Source organism: Crinia signifera, chromosome 1 (assembly GCF_055691185.1).
Source record: "Crinia signifera chromosome 1, ASM5569118v1, whole genome shotgun sequence".
NCBI classification, from domain to species: Eukaryota; Metazoa; Chordata; class Amphibia; order Anura; family Myobatrachidae; genus Crinia; species Crinia signifera.
Window position 1 is genome coordinate 62,077,250 of NC_139217.1, and position 18,747 is coordinate 62,095,996.

At 44.9% G+C, this 18,747-nt stretch overlaps 1 protein-coding gene across 2 annotated transcripts in view; it reads right to left on the reverse strand.

Moving 5' to 3' along the window:
* Positions 1-442: 442 nt before the first annotated feature.
* The window catches only part of PGM2 (phosphoglucomutase 2), a 39,251-nt gene continuing 20,946 nt past the window's right edge, over positions 443-18,747 (reverse strand). Inside the window, exons 8-14 of one of the 2 annotated variants that reach the window (XM_083158526.1) lie at positions 18,259-18,356; positions 12,139-12,316; positions 11,955-12,048; positions 9,302-9,431; positions 6,597-6,783; positions 6,307-6,440; positions 443-5,119 (exon numbers count right to left, since the gene is read on the reverse strand). In XM_083158526.1, the coding sequence (XP_083014652.1) occupies positions 5,017-5,119; positions 6,307-6,440; positions 6,597-6,783; positions 9,302-9,431; positions 11,955-12,048; positions 12,139-12,316; positions 18,259-18,356 (924 nt within the window). In that variant the 3' untranslated portion in view covers positions 443-5,016. Of the gene's footprint in view, positions 5,120-6,306; positions 6,441-6,596; positions 6,784-9,301; positions 9,432-11,954; positions 12,049-12,138; positions 12,320-18,258; positions 18,357-18,747 lie in introns of both variants that reach the window. The other variant, XM_083158525.1, reaches the window with a different exon arrangement.

Sequence of the window (18,747 nt, forward strand, 5' to 3'; positions counted from 1 at the left end):
CCGCTCGCCTCGCTGCGCTCGCCACACTAGATAAAATGAACTCCACGCTTACGTGGATAGTGGGGGTATGAAAAGGTCGGAGGACGCATACCGCCACGCTTCCGGTTGGCGTTGGGTGGCGTTAACAATGGGGGGCATTTAACATAGTAATTACCCATCAGGGTGGGTTTACAATAAAAAATTTGGTCTGGGGGGGGCATTTAACATAGGAATCAGGCATCTGGGTGCCTGTACAATAAAAAAATCGGGTCCAATCACGCCGCGTCGCATCGCGTCGATTTTTGGTTGTACAATGAAAATATCGGGCGCCCAGATAATACACAAGTACCTTCTTTTCTGCTTAACCCTGTGCATCAGGCCACAAAGTACTATATGCTAGTGATTTTGTTTTTATCAAATTGTGTGTGAATACTGGACAGTAAATCAAAGAAGGACATCAATACACTGAGTAAGTAAACTTTTATTTCTATATTAGTAAAAGCAGAACAGTACACATAACAGGGAAATCCTGTCAGATGAGCCAGGAATAGATACTGTTAACCCTTTGAGTGCCAAATGAATTTGTAAAAAAAAAAAAAGGTGTGAAAATTGTCAAGCAAACATGTTAATTCATTACCTTATATAGGAAATAGCTTTTTTTTTTTTTACACAATTTTTTTATTTGAATTTATATAACAAATGTGAGCGACGATGGCATTTTTAGTGGATATTTTAAACATCTTTCACAGAGATGCACTAATTTGTATAACGTCCACTAATATGGGTGCAGAACTATGAGCGGTAAATTCACGAAAGCTTCTACAAATGAAGAGCGGTGATGTTGCCCTTAGCAACCAATCAGATTCTAAAATTTTCTAGGATGAAATAGAAAAAAAAGACACAATCTTATAGGTTGCTATGGGCAACATCACCTCTTCATTTGTAGAAGCTTTAGTAAATGTACCCCTTAGTGTACAGCCAGCTTTAGACTAATGTAGTGGTTTCCAAGAGTTGGTAGTCCAGGACCAAGTGAAATGATCTGTGTCATCAGCAAAACAAGTGCTGGTGGCTGAATGGTAACACCTAATAATAAACAGAAGTGCAGGCCCCGCCCACCAGCACATAACGAAGGAGGAACGGTTACTTTTTAAATATTTTTTTCTTGAATTTCTCAATAGATTTGGGGTGTTGTGATAATTGTGGCTGATACTCGAGGGCGCCATGATGCAACAAAGTTTGGGCCCCACTGGCCTGAGAACAAAGATTTACTGGTTGCTATGTCAGTGAACAGCCATCCTAATATGCTCTGTAGTATTACATCCATCAGGGCATCACAGCATCACCACACAAGTGTTTAGCGCACATATTGGCCCATTACAGCAGCTGAAGCCAGTTAGAGAACACGCCCGACACAGCCACTATACAGTATGTCTATTCAGCATACGCCTCCCTCTAGGTCTACTGGGGTCCTAAAGGCTCGCCCAGTTCCATGGTAAACTCCGCTCTCCCATTATGTATCAAACATGTCAGGCAAGGTCCATGTTGACTTCAATTTAGTTGAGAATTTACTGGGGAGGGACATCGCCAACCCTAAGCATAGACAGGTCTCTTATAGCCATAGGGACCCCAGATTATCCAGTAAACTCGCTATTATATACTAACTCCAGCTACACTGAAGGATTTCTCGTGAAGTTCTTCAATTTCACAGAAACGATTACTGCTCTTACGGGGCGATGAATGCTCAGTTCTGTACTGAGCGATGCCCATACACACACAGTGATGTGTCTATGGGTGATCTGTGCTAACTCAGTGTTATTTAAGCACAGGCAGGTGATCTGACTAGATCCTCATTGCATGTGCTTAAGTTCTAAGCCGCCAATGGCGAAACGTGGGACTGCACATCACCATCGCTATGGGGCATATACACGGAGCAATGCGTGTGAAAAAGTAAGTGTTGTAGACAAATCGCTTAGAAAATGAACTAAAATCACCCCCCCGTGTGTGTCAACATCAAGAGCCAAATGTATCAAGCTTCAAAAAGTGATAAAGTGGAGAGTGATTGACCAGCCAATCAGCTCGTACCTGACATGTTTTAAACTCAAATAGGACAATAAGCAGGATATGATGGTTTTCTATTGGCGCCAATAGAAAACCATCATAACGTGCTTTTTGTCCTATGTGTATTTTAAGAGGTTTGGCGACCTCTTTATTTGGTGGGTCTTTGTAGCTGCTCTTGGCGCAGTTTTAGAATCGGTCTACCTGTTTTAAACTCAGCCTGTAACACGGTAGAACGGAGCTGATTGGCTGGTGGTTTATCACTCTCCATTTTATCACTTTTTGAAGCTTGATAAATCTGGCCCTGAAAAAGTAGTAAAAAAAAAAAAAAAAGGAGAAGTGAACAGGAATAAGCTGGACTCTGTGTTTCATGTTTGGCAGTGATACAGAAACATTACGCTGACTGCCATTTCCCGTACAATATTACTCGTGTCTTTGAAAACTGCCACATTATGCTAATTACTGTGTGTGTGTGTGTGAAGCTATTTGAGGGACAGTTGGCACAGTAACCTGGCACACGCCAAGGTCGTATCCTTTGGGTGATCACAAAAACACACAGACACTAAACAAATCAGCACAAGATCAGGCAAGAGAACGTCCTCTGAGAATAAATAAAGGCACCATGTTTAATAAGGAGTTTATATATTGTAGCCTGTGAGCAAGGTTCATACATCAGTGCATGCTAACACTCAGTAATGTAGAAGTACAGTATTATTTGTTCCCAAATCGGGAAGAATATCATGGCGCTATATAAAAGGTTAGTAATTAGAATTTGACTAATAATCTGCATTAGGTTTAGCAAAATGACCTAAAGTATATGACTTACTGGTGTACATAGTACATCTCCAATAATGCGGCACCAGTATCTGCTGGAAGTTGTAGTTCATCAAAAGCTGGCCAAACCTAAATCAAAAAGTGGCTTGTTCATTGCCACATACATGAAATGCAACATATGGTGTACATATAGGAACGTTTAATCAACTGGGATAAATAACAGCCTCTGTGTTTTGCTGGAAGCAGATGTATAAATGTAGTGGTAGAATAGTCAGTGTAGGATACATTCTACACATACCCCGAGCTTATAAACAGCACCTGACACATCAGGGGTACTGGGGTCGCTCTTGCGCTAGCACCGACGCAGTGTCTGGAAACTGGTTCCCAGGCTCCCATTCAAAGTAAACCTAATACCTACTGACAGAGCAGGGATCACTGCCACCTACTGCCAGCTTCAATGTCACTATTACAGATCATGTATACCCACAGGTGACCTGTAAGGATCTGGTAGAGTAGCTTTGGTCTTGCTAAGACAAGCCCCTTATCACAGGTGAATCTGAAGTAAAGTCTCCATTGTGAAAGATGGGGAAGTAAATGGCTAATTGTGTTTAGAGAACCCCAGTTGCATGTGAAGTCTATGAATAGGAAAGAATATATTTTTATAATCACTTTGTATTAGTAAAAATTGTAGCCATGACCGTATACGCTTTATTACAGCACTATGGCTGATTTAAAAATATTTAAATGTGCATAACTGATGCTGGTTCGTAACTGTCATTTTATTTAAAACGGTAAAACAATGTTCTGAGCATGTATATTGGTGTGTTCTGTCTGATTCAGTTATTCAGCGTGTACAGTTAGGAGTGATAGCAGAGTGCATGTTCTCTTGTCTGTGTGTTATTATTAACCACTGATTTCAGTCATCAAAACCTCCGAACCTCACATCTAAGCAAACCCTGTGAGCATCATTTACGGCTGGACAATATATAGTGTGTAAATCAGGGATGGTACAATATAGGCCTATACACACACAAGAGTATCAGGGCGCCATAGTCTTGCCCTAATGAGACTGGAAATATGAGCTTCTTTGGAGGACCATATTTTGCAGGCACTGAAGGCCAGACATACAGAAGAGGACAATGACACAAGTTGAACTATTTGGTTACCTCAGATTGTCTATGTGACCGGACCCCCGTATCTGATAGTATAGAATTCATTAAGGATGCGGCTTTTAGAGATCAATTTATTACTAACGCTATCACTGCTACCTCTATGCTACAGGTGGGGGTAAATGTGCACAGTTGTAATTCGCAAACAAGAATTCAGCCGCGTTTTCTGTTGGATGTCTCCAGTTACGTGTAACTCAAACGTGCGTAAAGCCGTGTACACACGGTGAGATGTTGGTTAATGGACAATTTTGACTAAGCAATTTTAACTAGATGCACTGGAGATTTTGACTATGCGATTTTGTCTAAAGGTCCGTACACATTAGGGTGATCCCACCGAGGTAGATATTGGTGACAGGGGGACCCGGTATACACACTTGCCAATGCTGCACATGAGGGTGGCAGCCATGGTGGGGGAACGATGGATGCTGCAACATGGCCATCGTTGACGATGTCCTCCCTCGTCTGAACATGCTCGGCAATGGAGGGGGTCGTTAACAACGAGCGGGAGCGCGCATTGTTATCGATGCACAGCGTACACACTGGATGATATTGTTCACAATATCGTTCAGAAAGCCCTTTCTGAATGATACTGTGACCAATATTGTCTAGTACACAGATTCTCACAGTCGGTACTCAGGACCCCACACAGTGCATGTTTTGTAGGTTTCCTCAAATAATCACAAGTGAAATAATGATCTCCACTTGTGGATCTTTTAAAATGTGTCAGTCAGTTATGAGTGCACCTGTCGGGTGACCTGGAAAATTTGAACTGTGTGGGGTCCGGAGGACTGAGTTTAAGAACCACTGGTCTAGTTTGTATGGGCCTTAAATAATGATAGTCTATGACCTAATCAAAATTGCTATGCTAGGAGATAATGAGAGTCAGTAGAAACACTCGGAAATTTCGGCTAACCTTCTAGGAGTTCTTCCAAAATTCTCACCGGTGTACACCCCTTAAGAGCGCAATTTATGTGACCCAATGTTGACCTTTGCATTGGTGATGTACGGTGTGCCGACCTCTAAATCAGGCCCCGAACCTTTAATCTACTTTTCTTTGTAATTTATTTTTCTCTGGCTGAAAGAAGTGTTCTTCAATGGCGTCAGCGAGGTCTTCCAGCTCCTTCTTCAGCTGGTCGTAGTCACTGTAACAGAGACAAAGCAGAATGCTTATAAAGATATCAATACAGGTTGTGATTGGTCGATCATGGATTGGTTTCTCATTAAGAGTTATAGCAGGTACAGCCAGAAATAGGACTTAAGGGGACCCATTAGTGATATAAAGGAAAGAGGGGACATGCTGCAGAGACCATTGTAATAAATATGCAGTAGGGTCAGAGTTTGCGAGGGGAGCAGTATGTTGGGCGACGATGGCCTTATTTTAAGGCAGCAATCATTTGCAAGGTTAAACCAACCTTGTTTTACATTGTCTAAGAGATGATCTCACCTTTAAGTGCTGGGTCAGGACACGCCTAAGGTAGAGGGCAGGGATGCCAGTGTAAGAGCTTTCACAAGCTGAGTCGCACCAGGGTTGCACCCAGATACATAATCCCAGGTGCGACTCTGCTAATCAGTGTAAAAGGGGTATTAATCAGGTGGATGTTACTCAAACAGTTTTTTTTCCCATGCAGTACTGAAGCCAAACTACTCCGGCAAACCATCTCCCAAGTTATTTTAACCCATAATTGACAATAGGCAACTCCATATTGGTTTTTCAGTAGACTATAGGTGCCCACACACTAGAAAGATCTGTGATCTTAAGATGTGCAAATAAATTAGCCTTGAAATCTTTTGTCCGTCCTGGGCAAAAGATTTCAGGCAAGCGCACATCTTTAGCAAAGATTTATTTTAAGATCCCATATGTGTATGAGTTCTTATGGATCTTTTATTAAATCTTCTGATCTTTCATGCAGCATGCAAAATCAGAAGATTTAGCGAAATGTCTGTGGGAGCGTGCATCCGAACGATATCTGCCGATTTTTGACCGGTTATCGGTAAAAGTCGGTTGATATATCGGCCGATTTATCGGAAAGCGGCCAATCGGGGAAAAAAATTGTTCTAGTGTGTGGGCACCTTTATGCTGGGTACATACTAGACTATTCTCTCAACTGTTGGGGGTACTTGAGGACCAGGGTTGGGAACCACTAATCTACAGTAACTTTGCAACTTTCCCCTGAAGTAATCCATAGACCTCATCCACAATGTACTTAAAATAGATAGCTATAAAGAAAAGAATGTAATTGCTCCCTGTGTAGCCTTCAAACACCCGTTTTGGAGGTAAGAAAGAAAACCAAATGAAGCCCCGACCGGGGGCTGTACTCTCCTGACATACCTGTTCCCTGGTGCTGCACAAAGTTCTGCGTAATACTTTATCTTTGGCTCCGTGCCGCTGGTTCTCATGGTGGCCACTCCTCCATTGGCAAAGGTGAAAGTGATCATCTGGCTGCTCTTACTGGTTGGCAGAATCTGTCAGCAAGACGATATAGTTATGTGTGCACCATGGTAACAGTGAGAGCTGAAGACTACAAATACAACGCACCCCCTTACTTTTCCCACATTTCCCCACATATAACTGGAAAGAGAACGAAGCGGCAGATACCGATCCCCAGGAGTTTAACTCACAGCTTTCTTGTCAGGCTGGTTGCTGTCGTACCCGGTGGTTAAGTCTCGCACTCCAGTAACCTCAAATTTACCGCACAGCTTGGGGTAGTCGGCACCATCATAGTTACGAAGGTGATCAAACAGGTTTCTGATAGTAGTTTGATCGTAGCATAGGAAATAGGAATTCCTGCTTATGTGATAGCCATACCTGTCAGTAGTGTGAGGAATAAGGCAGTGTAAGAAGGAGATCATAGACACAGGCTAAAGTACAATGGGAACCCCAACACAAAGATTGTAGTTCCCTTCTAGGTCTTGCTCATGGTGGTGCATTGCGACATAAGTGCCTCCTTCTGCCCATTGGTTCTTTATTCACCCCCCCCCCCCATTTGCACTGTGGCTTTGGCACATGAGCAGGGGCAAAAAAAAAATCCATCTCTTCAACATGACATGCACCAAAACAGGCCCAGCACCCACACTGGCATATTCTGCGTAGCTCTAGAGTCGGGAGGGGAGTGTCATAGCTCAACTCTAAACTGTGTAGCCAATGAACTGTACAATATTAGTGGGCTACATGCAAAAAGCATTGTATAAGCAAGTATTTAAGCTGCAGGCAAAAGCAATACATGTACTTAGACCCCTTGGGTTGGAACACGGGTCATCTAGTGCAAAGTTGCTCGTTAGTTTGGCAAAATCAACTCCATAGTGAGCACTATCGGCCTAATTCAGGATGGATCGCTCATCAGAGAATTCGCAGTGGACTGTGAGGAGAAAGCTGCCCAGAGAGAAAGAAAAATTCCCCCGTGCAAAATTGAGAGAATTGCACACGGATCGCTAATCACTATCCACACACAAATCCATACATATTGTCTGAACCATCCAAGAGTTTTTGCCATCTGTGCAATTGTGAATAGGTGTGAGGCTGCCACTAATCTGTGACTGAGGTGCAGGAGGTCATCACTGATGTCACAGACCCTCCTCAAAAATGCTCGGACACGCCTGCAGTTTTTTTTTTAACCACACCCATAAGATGCCAGGTTTCCACCCCCAAACGACGGCTTCCTGTCAGTCAAGTATCGGCCACATTGCTTGTATGATCATACGCATTTTGTGTCGCTATTTCCCTTCGCGCACGTGCAATGCATATGGACTGCTTGCGCAGTCATTTGATAAATTGCTCGATTTGTGAAATTTCTAATTAGCGATCCATGCTGAATTATCAGGTTAGTTCGCTTTCCAACTTGTTACTGAGTGTTGCAGCTAATACATATTGTTCTGTTGTTTTTCAGGAATAAAGTTATGAAATTCAATTACGGTCATTCAGTAAAAGAGCCATTTACAGGTCACGTGTAAAAGATGCCTAATTGGACTGTAGTTGTGTGTTATCGTGTAATTAGCCTGACGTTAATGTAAGCAAATCGTCCCAAAAATATTACCTAAATCTGTAAATGATCATCTCAGTGAAATATTTATAATTATGCTAGAGTAGCGGTGGCCAACCCGCGGCTCGCGAGCCGCATGCGGCTCGCCGCGCTGTAAATTGCGGCTCCCAGCCTCCCGTCTGCAAAGCGGGGTTTTGAATTTGGCGCCAATTCGGCTGCCAAATTCAAAACGCCGCATCGGCGGCCAATAGGAAACGACCGCGGCGAGCCATCAGCGCTCGCCGCGCCGTTTCCGCCCTGCCCCCGGCGTCTGACATCAGACGCCAGCGGGAGGGCGAAAAGTCTTCTCCACGCCGGCGGAGCGCAGGAGCGCTCCTGAAGACGCGAGAAGCCGCCGGAGGATGGCGCAGAAGACGGCGGCGGGGAGAAGAGTTCCGGCGCCGCTGAAGAGGCCAGAAGACGCCGGGATCAAGACAGAAGATCTCCGGCGCCTTCTGCAAGAAAAAAGAAGATGGCTCCCGGAGAGGCCAGCGGGGGTGGGAAGCAAAAGAGCTGACGAAGCTCCCCCCAGCGGCCTCTCCCAACACCAGGTAGGGGCCTTTGGCCTCCTACCCTCCATCCACCCTAGACCACCGGGTGTCGGGCACTAGGCCCGTGGGCAAATTCAGGCCCTTCTGGCCTGTGTGCGCATTAGTCGGGCCCTCTTTGCCCGTGGCTCATTTGTTTGTTGGGCCCTCCTGGCCCTCTAGGTGGGCCCTTTAGTTAGGAAGCTGGCCCCTCCAGCATAGGTGTTGCACTGTGGGCAACACCTGTGCTGGAGGGCCCAGCTTCCTAACTGTGAGGTCATATGATGTTTGGCACTGTGGGGGGCATATGTTTGGCACTTTGAGGGGCATGTGATGTTTGGCACTGTGGGGGGCATGTGATGTTTGGCACTTTGAGGGGCATGTGATGTTTGGCACTTTGAGGGGCATGTGATGTTTGGCACTTTGAGGGGCATATGATGTTTGGCACTTTGAGGGGCATATGATGTTTGGCACTGTGGTGGGCATATCTGGCACTGGGGGCATAAAGTTTTGTCATGTGGCCACTCTCCTTGTGTCATATGACCACGCCCCTGACCACTCCCCCAATCACGCCCCTTTTTGGCGCGCGCGCGCCTTCGGCGCGCGCATGATGTTGGCTCTTTGGCTTGACGACTGATATTTTTCAGCTCTTTGCCTCTGACCGGTTGGCCACCCCTGTGCTAGAGCATGCTATTAAGATATATATAAATATTATTTTAATATTTAAAAAGTATATGTAAATCTTATATTGGTGGGCTAGATTTGCCGAAAGAGCGCTTACTTGTTAAAGATGAGCTTCAGCTGCTGGGACAGTGTGAGGCCCTTTGTTGCTAGGTAACTGGCCATTTCTGCAGCTATGACTGCAGCACTTACTCCATCTTTGTCCAAAACAAAAGGGCAGCACATGTAGCCTGTAACGAGGGACAAACACACCCCACTCATTGAGAGATGCTCAATACACGGCAATGAGACATAACAGGCCTAGAAATAGTAATGCTTGGCAATTTATACCAAGCAAAGAAATTCAATGTTACATAATGCAAATAAATCCCACATACTGACGGAACATGAGGCAGCGCTAATACTCCTGATAGGTTTTAGAACAGTTTGGGCCAGATCTATCACACTTCAAAAGTGATAAAATGGAGAGTGATAAACAACCAGCCAATCGGCTCCTACCTGCTGGGTTTGAAAAATGACTGTAGGAGCCGATTGGCTGGTTGTTTATCACTCTTTGAAGCTTGGTACATCTGGCCCTTAGTTAGAACAGTTACAGTTTGTTATTTCACTGTACATGCCAGGTCCAGGGGTTACACATCTGGGGCCGATTCTGGACCGTAGCGATCCGAATTTGGCCCCTGCCCCGATGGTCAGGCATTTCTGCGCATGTGCAAACCCGGACTGCGAACGGCTGCGGCGAGTTACACACTGGGCCTTTGGCAGCGGGGAGGAAGTAACGGGGGCGGGGGAATGGCCAGTGTTTTATGCCCAATGAAAACACTGGGTACAAGGACAGGCAATGGGTACACGGACGGGTTACCATGGGTACTCGGAGGATCCAATGTCTGCCAGGGGCCAACGTCCCATAACCTCCACCCAGTCTTCATCTAGGCGGCCGCAAATAAGTCCGTTCAGACTGACTTATTTGCGAATGCAGGAGAAATCAATCGATGTTCGTCAACCATCGAATGATTTCTCCTGTTGGCAGCACATGCGAGGGGTTGTGTTTTTGTTATGTTAAACATAGGCATCGGCGGCGGAGGCAGGGCCTCTTCTCTGGGGCTCGGTAAGATGCGATCCTCACAGCTTACAGAGTCAACCAGAATCAACCCCCTAATGCAAATGGCACATGCTTTTCTACAATATAGATTTGGTAACTATTTCTGATTGGTTGCTGCCGGTTACGACATCGTTGGATGGTTTGTCCGCAATTGAGGGTCTTCTAAAAAGCCGACAGCATTTACACAAAGTGATGTACAGTATGTAGTAGTATTATGATTATAATTTAATTTATAGGGTGCCACAAGCGTTTCTCAGCGCCGTACAAAGTAACAGTACGGGGAGACAAAACTTAACATTACAGTAAATAAAGAACAGAAACAGAGTACAGGTGACAAAGAGCACCACGGTTCAATACACATTACAGCTTCAATGTAAGTAGTGAGGACTTGATCAACATACTACTAAAGGTTCGTGGCCAAAGATGGAGATGAGTATGTGGACAAAGATGGTCAGAGAGTGTTTGAGTATAGGAGAGCTGTGAGTGAAAGGTGAAGAGAAGAGGGCTTAGACGACAGAAGGGAAGAGGGCCCTGCTCTGAAGAGCTTACAATCTAGTAGCAAGGGGCAACAGACATTGCAAAAACTTCAAAACACAGACACGTGAACCATGTCATTGTGGGCTGTTTCCCTATAAGCAAATGAAGAGTCGCTGTATTCTTCTCCTGCTGGAACAATCACTGCCGTTTGGAACAATGGGGCAGATGTATTAACCAGCGTTAAGTGCAAAAATGCACTTAACGCTGGTTAACTGGGGGGGATTACGTCTGTCCCTAATGTATTACTAGCGCACCTAACGTGCGCTAGTGACAGCCCGCCGAGTTACGCTCGGCGGGGCTGTCCCTGCAATCCCCCCCAGGGATTAACGGCCGGGGCGATGTATTAACAGCCTTCAAGGCGTTAATTCGCCCCGGCCGCTTCGCCAGCTCAGGGCTAGCGTTGTCCTATCCCCCACTATGGGGACAACGCTAGCCCTGCGTCTGGCTTGGGCTGCGCTGGAGATCTCGCGGTTTTTGCGAGATCTCGCGCATGCCCAGTAAGCCGGGCAGGGGGGGCGACGGGGAGTGCGCATGTGCGGGGCGGCGAGGGAGACGATAAGGAGAGCCGTTAACGCTGGGCATAACGGCTCTCCTTATCGGCTTGGGGGATGTTAATACATCTCCCCATAACGAGTGCCCGCTTCTCCTCGTTATGCAGGAGAAGCGGGACTCGTTATTTCACAAACGTAACAAGCTTAATGATACATCTGCCCCAATGTCTGATAGAGACCAACTTTGATCCAACCATCCAACTAGTTGGTTAGATGGAATAAAAATCTGGTACTGGATGGGAGCAAATGTAATTTGTAATTCAGTAATTTGCTCCGAAAATCTGGAAACGGACAAAACCTGTCGCTCAGACACGGTACTGTAGTTGTATCTGTTTGATTTAAATAATTTCACTGAATGTTTTTGTCCATTTTCCTGGGCTTGTGAGCAAATTGCTGTTTATCATTTGTTCCCAACCAGTACCAGATTTTTATTCCATCCAAGCAACTAGTTGAATGGTTGGATGAAGGTTGGTCTGATGTGTGGCAAGCAAAAAGTTCCAATATCACACATCCAGTATGAAGCACATTTATGTAGACTATATATAACACTCTATCTGGTCTCTTACCTATCGCTTCCTCAAAAGCAAAAAGCACTGTTTTTCCTTGATCAATGTGCTCTTTCGCTCGGTTTCCCATCCACTTAAATCCGGTCAGTGTTTCCTACGTTGATGAAATGAACATGGATATTAGTATTTTTGGCACAATGAGGTATACCCGCACCAGGCAGCAAAGAACTCAGTTCTAGCGTACCTCGAAGTGAAAGCCTTCCTGCACAGCGATGGCCCGGAGGATCTTGGAGGACACGGTGCTGGCCAGCATGTAGACATTCTTTACTGCACTTGGCTCTGGGTTCTTCTCCTTCCAGCAGGTAAAGATCCACCAGCCTAGAAGTGCTCCAAGCTCATTGCCGGAGAACACTTTCCACTCACTGCTGAATAATCAATGTAATAAGCAGAGCTCAGTCCCAAGGATTATCGCATGCTAGTAAAATAAATATGCTAGATAAACTTAGCAATTATTTTATATCTTCAAGGAGTACACTTAGATGATATACAATATTCACGATGAATAGCTAACACACAACTTATGAGAACTTACCACCTACCTAATGGCACATGTAACTGTATGTGAGAGAGAATTACTGAAGTAACAGTTAAGCCCCCATACACTAGTCCGATCTGTCTGCTTTTCACTTAAATCCGAGGGAATGCACTGAGAAATCGGGTGAAAAGTGGGAAAGTCGGATGTTTTTGACATCCGATCCAGAGTCCCGCGAGCATCAGAGTTGGCGGCTGGACCTGCAGCACAGCACGTCTGACCTCTGGCTCAACCCCCTCCCGGCAGTGAGGAGCGGGATTGCATGCGATACATAAAATCACCTGTGGTAAAACACCTTTCTGATCAATTAACTAGTTCAATACAGGTGATGGCAATCATAAATTAAGGGGCCCATTTACTATAGGATCGCATATGCCAGGCCAACCTGTGGCTCTCCAGATGTTGTGAAACTACAAATCCCAGCATGCCTTGCCACACTCCCTTATAGCAAACCTGTAGCAAGGCATGATGGGATTTGTAGTTTGACCATATCTGGAGAGCCACAGGTTGGCCAGGCCTGGCATATGCAATGCAATCTGGGCGGGATCTGTGGGATGTATGTCTCTGCAGCTGCAGGGACAGGAGCTGCGAAAAAAGCCTGCAATTGGCTTTGCCATGCCAGGGGGCCAGCATTGCGGTCTGTAGCTCATAGGCTACAATGGGCTACTGCTATCTCAGAATGTGATGCGATTAGGGTGGCCAATCCCAGGATCAGCGGGATCCTGGGATATGACTCCAAAAACGCTGGCTTTCAATCCCAGGTTTGGACTTTCCAATTCCTGGATTAGACTGCACATGTGCAGTCTAATGCCGGGCAGCATCTGAGCACTCACTTTGACACTTCCCGGCTGTTCCAGATGCCCCACCTGTGGTTCTGCGCAGCGTGACGGTCAGAAGTCACGCTGCGCAGGCGGAACAGTTGCTCCACCTTCCCACAGCCTTACTGCATCACTCCCCGACCCGGTTCCAGCTGCCCGCCCGACTCCCAGACGCGCCTCCTGCAGTACCACAACTGTCCTCAGCCCGGCTCCCAGATGCTCCGCCAGCCTCACAGATGACTGCACAGCTCCTGCCTGTTCCCGCTCACACCCGGCCATGATGGTAAATATGCGGGGCGGCCAGGGCATTTCTTTATTAGGAAAGCCAATGATGCTGTCCAATATTGATACATCGAGCAGCATCGCATACACCATAGAAATCTACAGGGGATGCGGCTGCCGGCAGGTAAGGACAGATCGCAGCAGGGATCCGAAATTCTTGCTGCTGTCCCTCCATCTTATATTCGGGAGATACTCAATATTTGCAGCTAATCCTGGAAAACAGGTGTTTTTGGGTAATTTGCCACAAATATAATATGATAAATGGGCCTCTAAGAGAGAAGTGAAGGAACAGAGCATGGTGTCCCTCCTATAATTGGTCATGCTGAGAGATAAGTTCTTAGGTCCTGGTACAGTTATGTGGTGGTCTAGAGTTGTGCTTCTGATTGCCCATGTGTTCTATGATTGGCAGCCACAAGTTTTCCATCACGTTGACAATAAATACTTTGATTTGGTCTCATTGCACCTCTGCAAGTGCCTTGCAACACCCTAAGGTGCCTAGTCACACAGTTTGGGAACCAATGGTATAAAAGGATTATCTTTAGGTATACCTTGCTAACCCTTTAAACTAGGATGCTTATGGATTATAATATATGGAAAGAGAAAAGGAACTGTTATTTGGGACGCACACTTTGAAGTAATAAAACTTAACTTTTAATACAGTTTATTCAAATTCTCTTCTAATACTTTTAGGGAAATAACAGTGAAATAAAGAAGTTAAAATCACAAACACATACAAAACATAGACACATATATTATGCTCGAATATTTAAAGAAGTGTATTAAAACCATGTATTGTTGGCAAAATGTGGTGTCAATTTTCGCATAATGGCAGTTTTACCAATGTCACTAGTTATTCTGTAGATCTTTGAATGTTTTTGAAATAAATGAAATTGGTGGCTCAGAATGTAGTTTTCAGTTTTTTCGGATGTTAAGGGGATAAACAAAAAATTTTTGGGTCTTGATATAGCTGTTTGTTCAGTGAATTACAATTTTTGGTACTCTTTACCTAGAATGGCACCCATCGCGGCCATCGCATGGACTAAAAAAAATCGCATGCGACGCGACCGACGCGATGACCGCGATTTCCCATAGGGAACAATGTTAAATGTCCCAATTGACCCGATTTTCCTGTTCAATGTCCCATTTGACCCGATTTTCCATAGGGAACAATGTTAAATGGCCCACAGAGGCCAAATAGGCACCCTGAAGTGTGAAATGGCCCCCCCAATTGTTAACGCCACCCCAGGATCAACGTCAACCCGAAGCGTGGCGAGCGCAGCGAGCCCGCGAGGGGCGGCGGTACGCGTCCTTCGACCTTTTCATACCCCCACTATCCACGTCGGCGTGGAGTTGAGAATAGAAAGTGTGGCGAGCGCAGCGAGCCCCGCGAGGGGACGCGGACACCTTCACAGGTAAACGCGTCCCCTCGCGGGCTTCACAGCTGTCCGCGTCCGCTCGCCACGCTTCGGGCTCGGTGGCTCGCTGTGCTCGCCACACTTTCTATTCTCAACTCCACGCAGACGTGGATAGTGGGGGTATGAAAAGGTCGTAGGACGCGTACCGCCGCCGCTCGCCACGCTTCGGGTTGACGTTCATCGTGAGGTGGCGTTAACAATTGGAGGGCCCATTTCACACTTCAGGGTGCCTATTTGGCCTCTGTGGGCCATTTAACATTGTTCCCTATGGAAAATCGGGTCATTTGGGACATTTAACATTGTTCCCTATGGGAAATCGCGGTCATCGTGTCGGTCGCATCGCATGCGATTTTTTGGTCGCATCCGATGCGACCGAAGCGATTTTTTCCCCCTAATGATGCCCACGATCAAAATCGTGGGCGCCGTTCTAGGTAAAGAGTACCCAATTTTTTGTATTGTTGGCAATGTGTGTTAGCTAAAAATCAACCTACTGTAAAGTACAGATACAGTTTGCTCACTCCAATAGGGTAAAGCAATATAGCACGCAGACAATGGTGGACAGTATTTAGGGATGTAGTCTAACAGAATTATACATAAGGGAGATGGTTTAATTGTAGCAGATAGCTGTGACTTGATAGGTGGGTGCCATTGGATTGTGGTACCAATGACAGTGGTACTCAATAGATGTGAGGTAGACACCTATGCAAATATCTAACCCACATCCAAGTAATTGAATGTGGCGTAGTGCACCTCACTGACCATCTGAGCGTAAAATCTGCACAATATATATTGTAAGTAACAGCATCCCAATATGAAATAAATCGGTGCGTATATTAATACCAATGATTACTAGATGGCAGTAGAGCCCGAATAAACCAGTAGCTCAATTTGGTGCAATAAAATCATAGAATAGATGGGACAGTCTAGCCAATAATAGGTTAAAAGGACACAATAGACCCTCTCATAGAAGTGATTTAGATTTGTTTTAGCTAATAAAGTACAAAATACTCAATTAACCATCTAAGTGTGTTATCTGCCCTATACCAGTGATTAATGGATGAGAAATAGACGTGTATACTAGTATCTGGTTCACGCCTATCCATCCAAAGAAAGCACAGAATATTTCATTAAAAAATCTTTTCTGATCATTAAGGTACAACATCTGCCTAATATATGGTAAAGAGGACAGAGTTTAGTATGAAACTAATCAGAGTACCAGTTAACTGCATATGGTCACTAGATGGCAGTAGAGTTTCAATAAATTATTAGCTTAATCTGGGTAACAGTGTTACGAATTGATTCAATGTGACACCATCTATGATCACATCTAGAGGGGGATATCTAGTCCACTTGTCCCTGTAAATAAAGCACCAATTGAAGAAATAATAAAAGTACACTTTATTACTGTGGAAAAAGATCCAGGGACCTGGATTAAATATATAACATTTTCACTATCCCTTTAACATCAGAAAAAAAATGGAAACTACATTCTGAGCCACCAATTTCATTTATTTCAAAAACATTCAAAGATATACAGAATAACAAGTGACATTGGTACAACTGCCATTTTGCAGAGGTTATGTGAAAATTGACACAACATTTTGCCAACAATACATGGTTTACACCTCTTTAAATATTCGAGCGCAATATATGTGTCTATGTTTTGTATGTGTTTGTGATTTTAACTTCTTTATTTCACTGTTATTTCCCTAAAAGTATTAGAAGGGAATTTGAATAAACTGTATTAAAAGTTAAGTTTTATTACTTCAAAGTGTGCGTCCCAAATAACAGTACCTTTTGCTCTTTTCCACATAATATGTTCAACCCATGACTGTTGGGTACAGCACCCCCCGTTAATATTGGTAATATCAGGGGTCTTCCCTGTAATCGGTTATAGATTACAACATTGATTACTATACATTTATACCCCTTTCACACCAGAAAATGCAGGGACCCACCCGGGAATATTGTCCAGGAATCATGCTGGGCCATTCCCGGGTTGGCCCCTTTAACACCAGAAAAGTCCTTGCATTTTCTGGTGTGTGAAGGGGGCGGGAAGGAGGCCGGCAGTCGGCGGTGGAGGCCGGCAGGGTGTGTGTGGAATACTCACCCCGGTTGCTTGTCCTCTGTGCAGGCCAGGGATCCACACGGGAGGCGGGCGCAAATGACGGGACAGCCGGCGGACGAAGATGATGCAGCTCTCCGGTGCCCTCACTGCCGCCGGAGAGCTGCGTCATCTTCATCCGACGCCTGTCCCTTCATTTGCGCCCGCCGCCTGTGTGATCCCCGGCCGGACAGCAGGATATAAGTATCCTCTACCCCATTCACACTGGCAAGGTCCCTGGGTTAAACCCAGGAACAACCCTGCTCCATAGAAGGGTTGAAATCCCGGGAAATTATGCTGGTGTGAATGGGGTATTAGTGTGCTCTCGGCCCCTTAAGTGGGGCAACCAAACATGCTTATGGATTACACAGGTTCTATGGCTGAGACGTAAACGTGATATGTAGACTTGAAGTAGCCAATGTACTTCATTAGTGTCCAAGTTTAATGGGATAGTATGGCAAGCTAATTATATTTACAATGCAATTATGGTAATGGCCCCCTCATTGATTTGCACATAATAATGCATTAGGAATGTGCCGGTTTTGTTCCTGTGTCTTCCCTGCTCACAGATGAGAATCATTAGTATTATTTATGCCGCTTTCAGATTTACAAGCCGGGAATTTGCCGGGTCTAGCAGCCCGCAAGTTCCCTGGTTGGGAGCAGTTTAGTGGACCTGGGACTTAGTCTCTGGTTTTTTTCCTTTCATATATGCAGAAATCCTGGGTTGATGCCTGTTTCACGTGAAAAATACCCAGATATTTGTGGCAGTGTAAAGAATCGTGCATATCGGTAACTTTTATTGTCTAGTGTGTATGCAATTGAATTATGCAAAGATGAGCCCTCCCTGTCTGATAACAGAACGTAAATCCAGAGGAGGCTGATTTATGTGGCTGATTATAGACAGACTCACCAGGGCTTCTGCATCACACTGTGGACCAGATCCACTAAGCTTCAAAAAGTGATAAAATAGAGAGTGATTAACAGCCAGCCAATCATGTCCTACCTACCATTTTTCAAACCCAGGCTGTAACATGACAGGTAGGAGCTGATTGGCTGGCTCTCTATTATATGAATTTTAGAAGCTTGATACATCTGGCCCTGTGTGTGAGCGCGTGCACACATACACCAGCATAATCCGACATCGTAGTCTCACCTTTCCTGTTTCTCTGCGACAGCAAGCCGGTCAGCATCTGGGTCATTAGCCAATATGATCCTAGCTTCTTCTTTGTCAGCCAATGCAAAAGATAATTTCTAAAAAAAAGGGAAATAAACAATTAAATAATTTCTCTCAATTACAGCTCTTTAAAGGGGCAACATAGCCTAGAACACAGGCCAATAACAAAGGGCAAGTTGTAAGTTTCCAAATAGCCATCAGACAGGATGAGAACGTACAGTATCTGCATTTACCACGTTGCAGAGTGAGATCCTAATGAGCAGTCTAGCACTCTGTGACCTCCTGCACTGCCCATACATATTACACACAGAGGAACATGTGCTCATCCATTATAAGATGAATAAAGAACAATATGTTTTGTACAGATAAGCTCCTGTATCATTTACGATGGGAGACTTTGTAAGCATGAAATTGGTGATTGAGGTTTAGTTATTCTTTCATTATATTGAGAGGTAAGAAAAATATAAA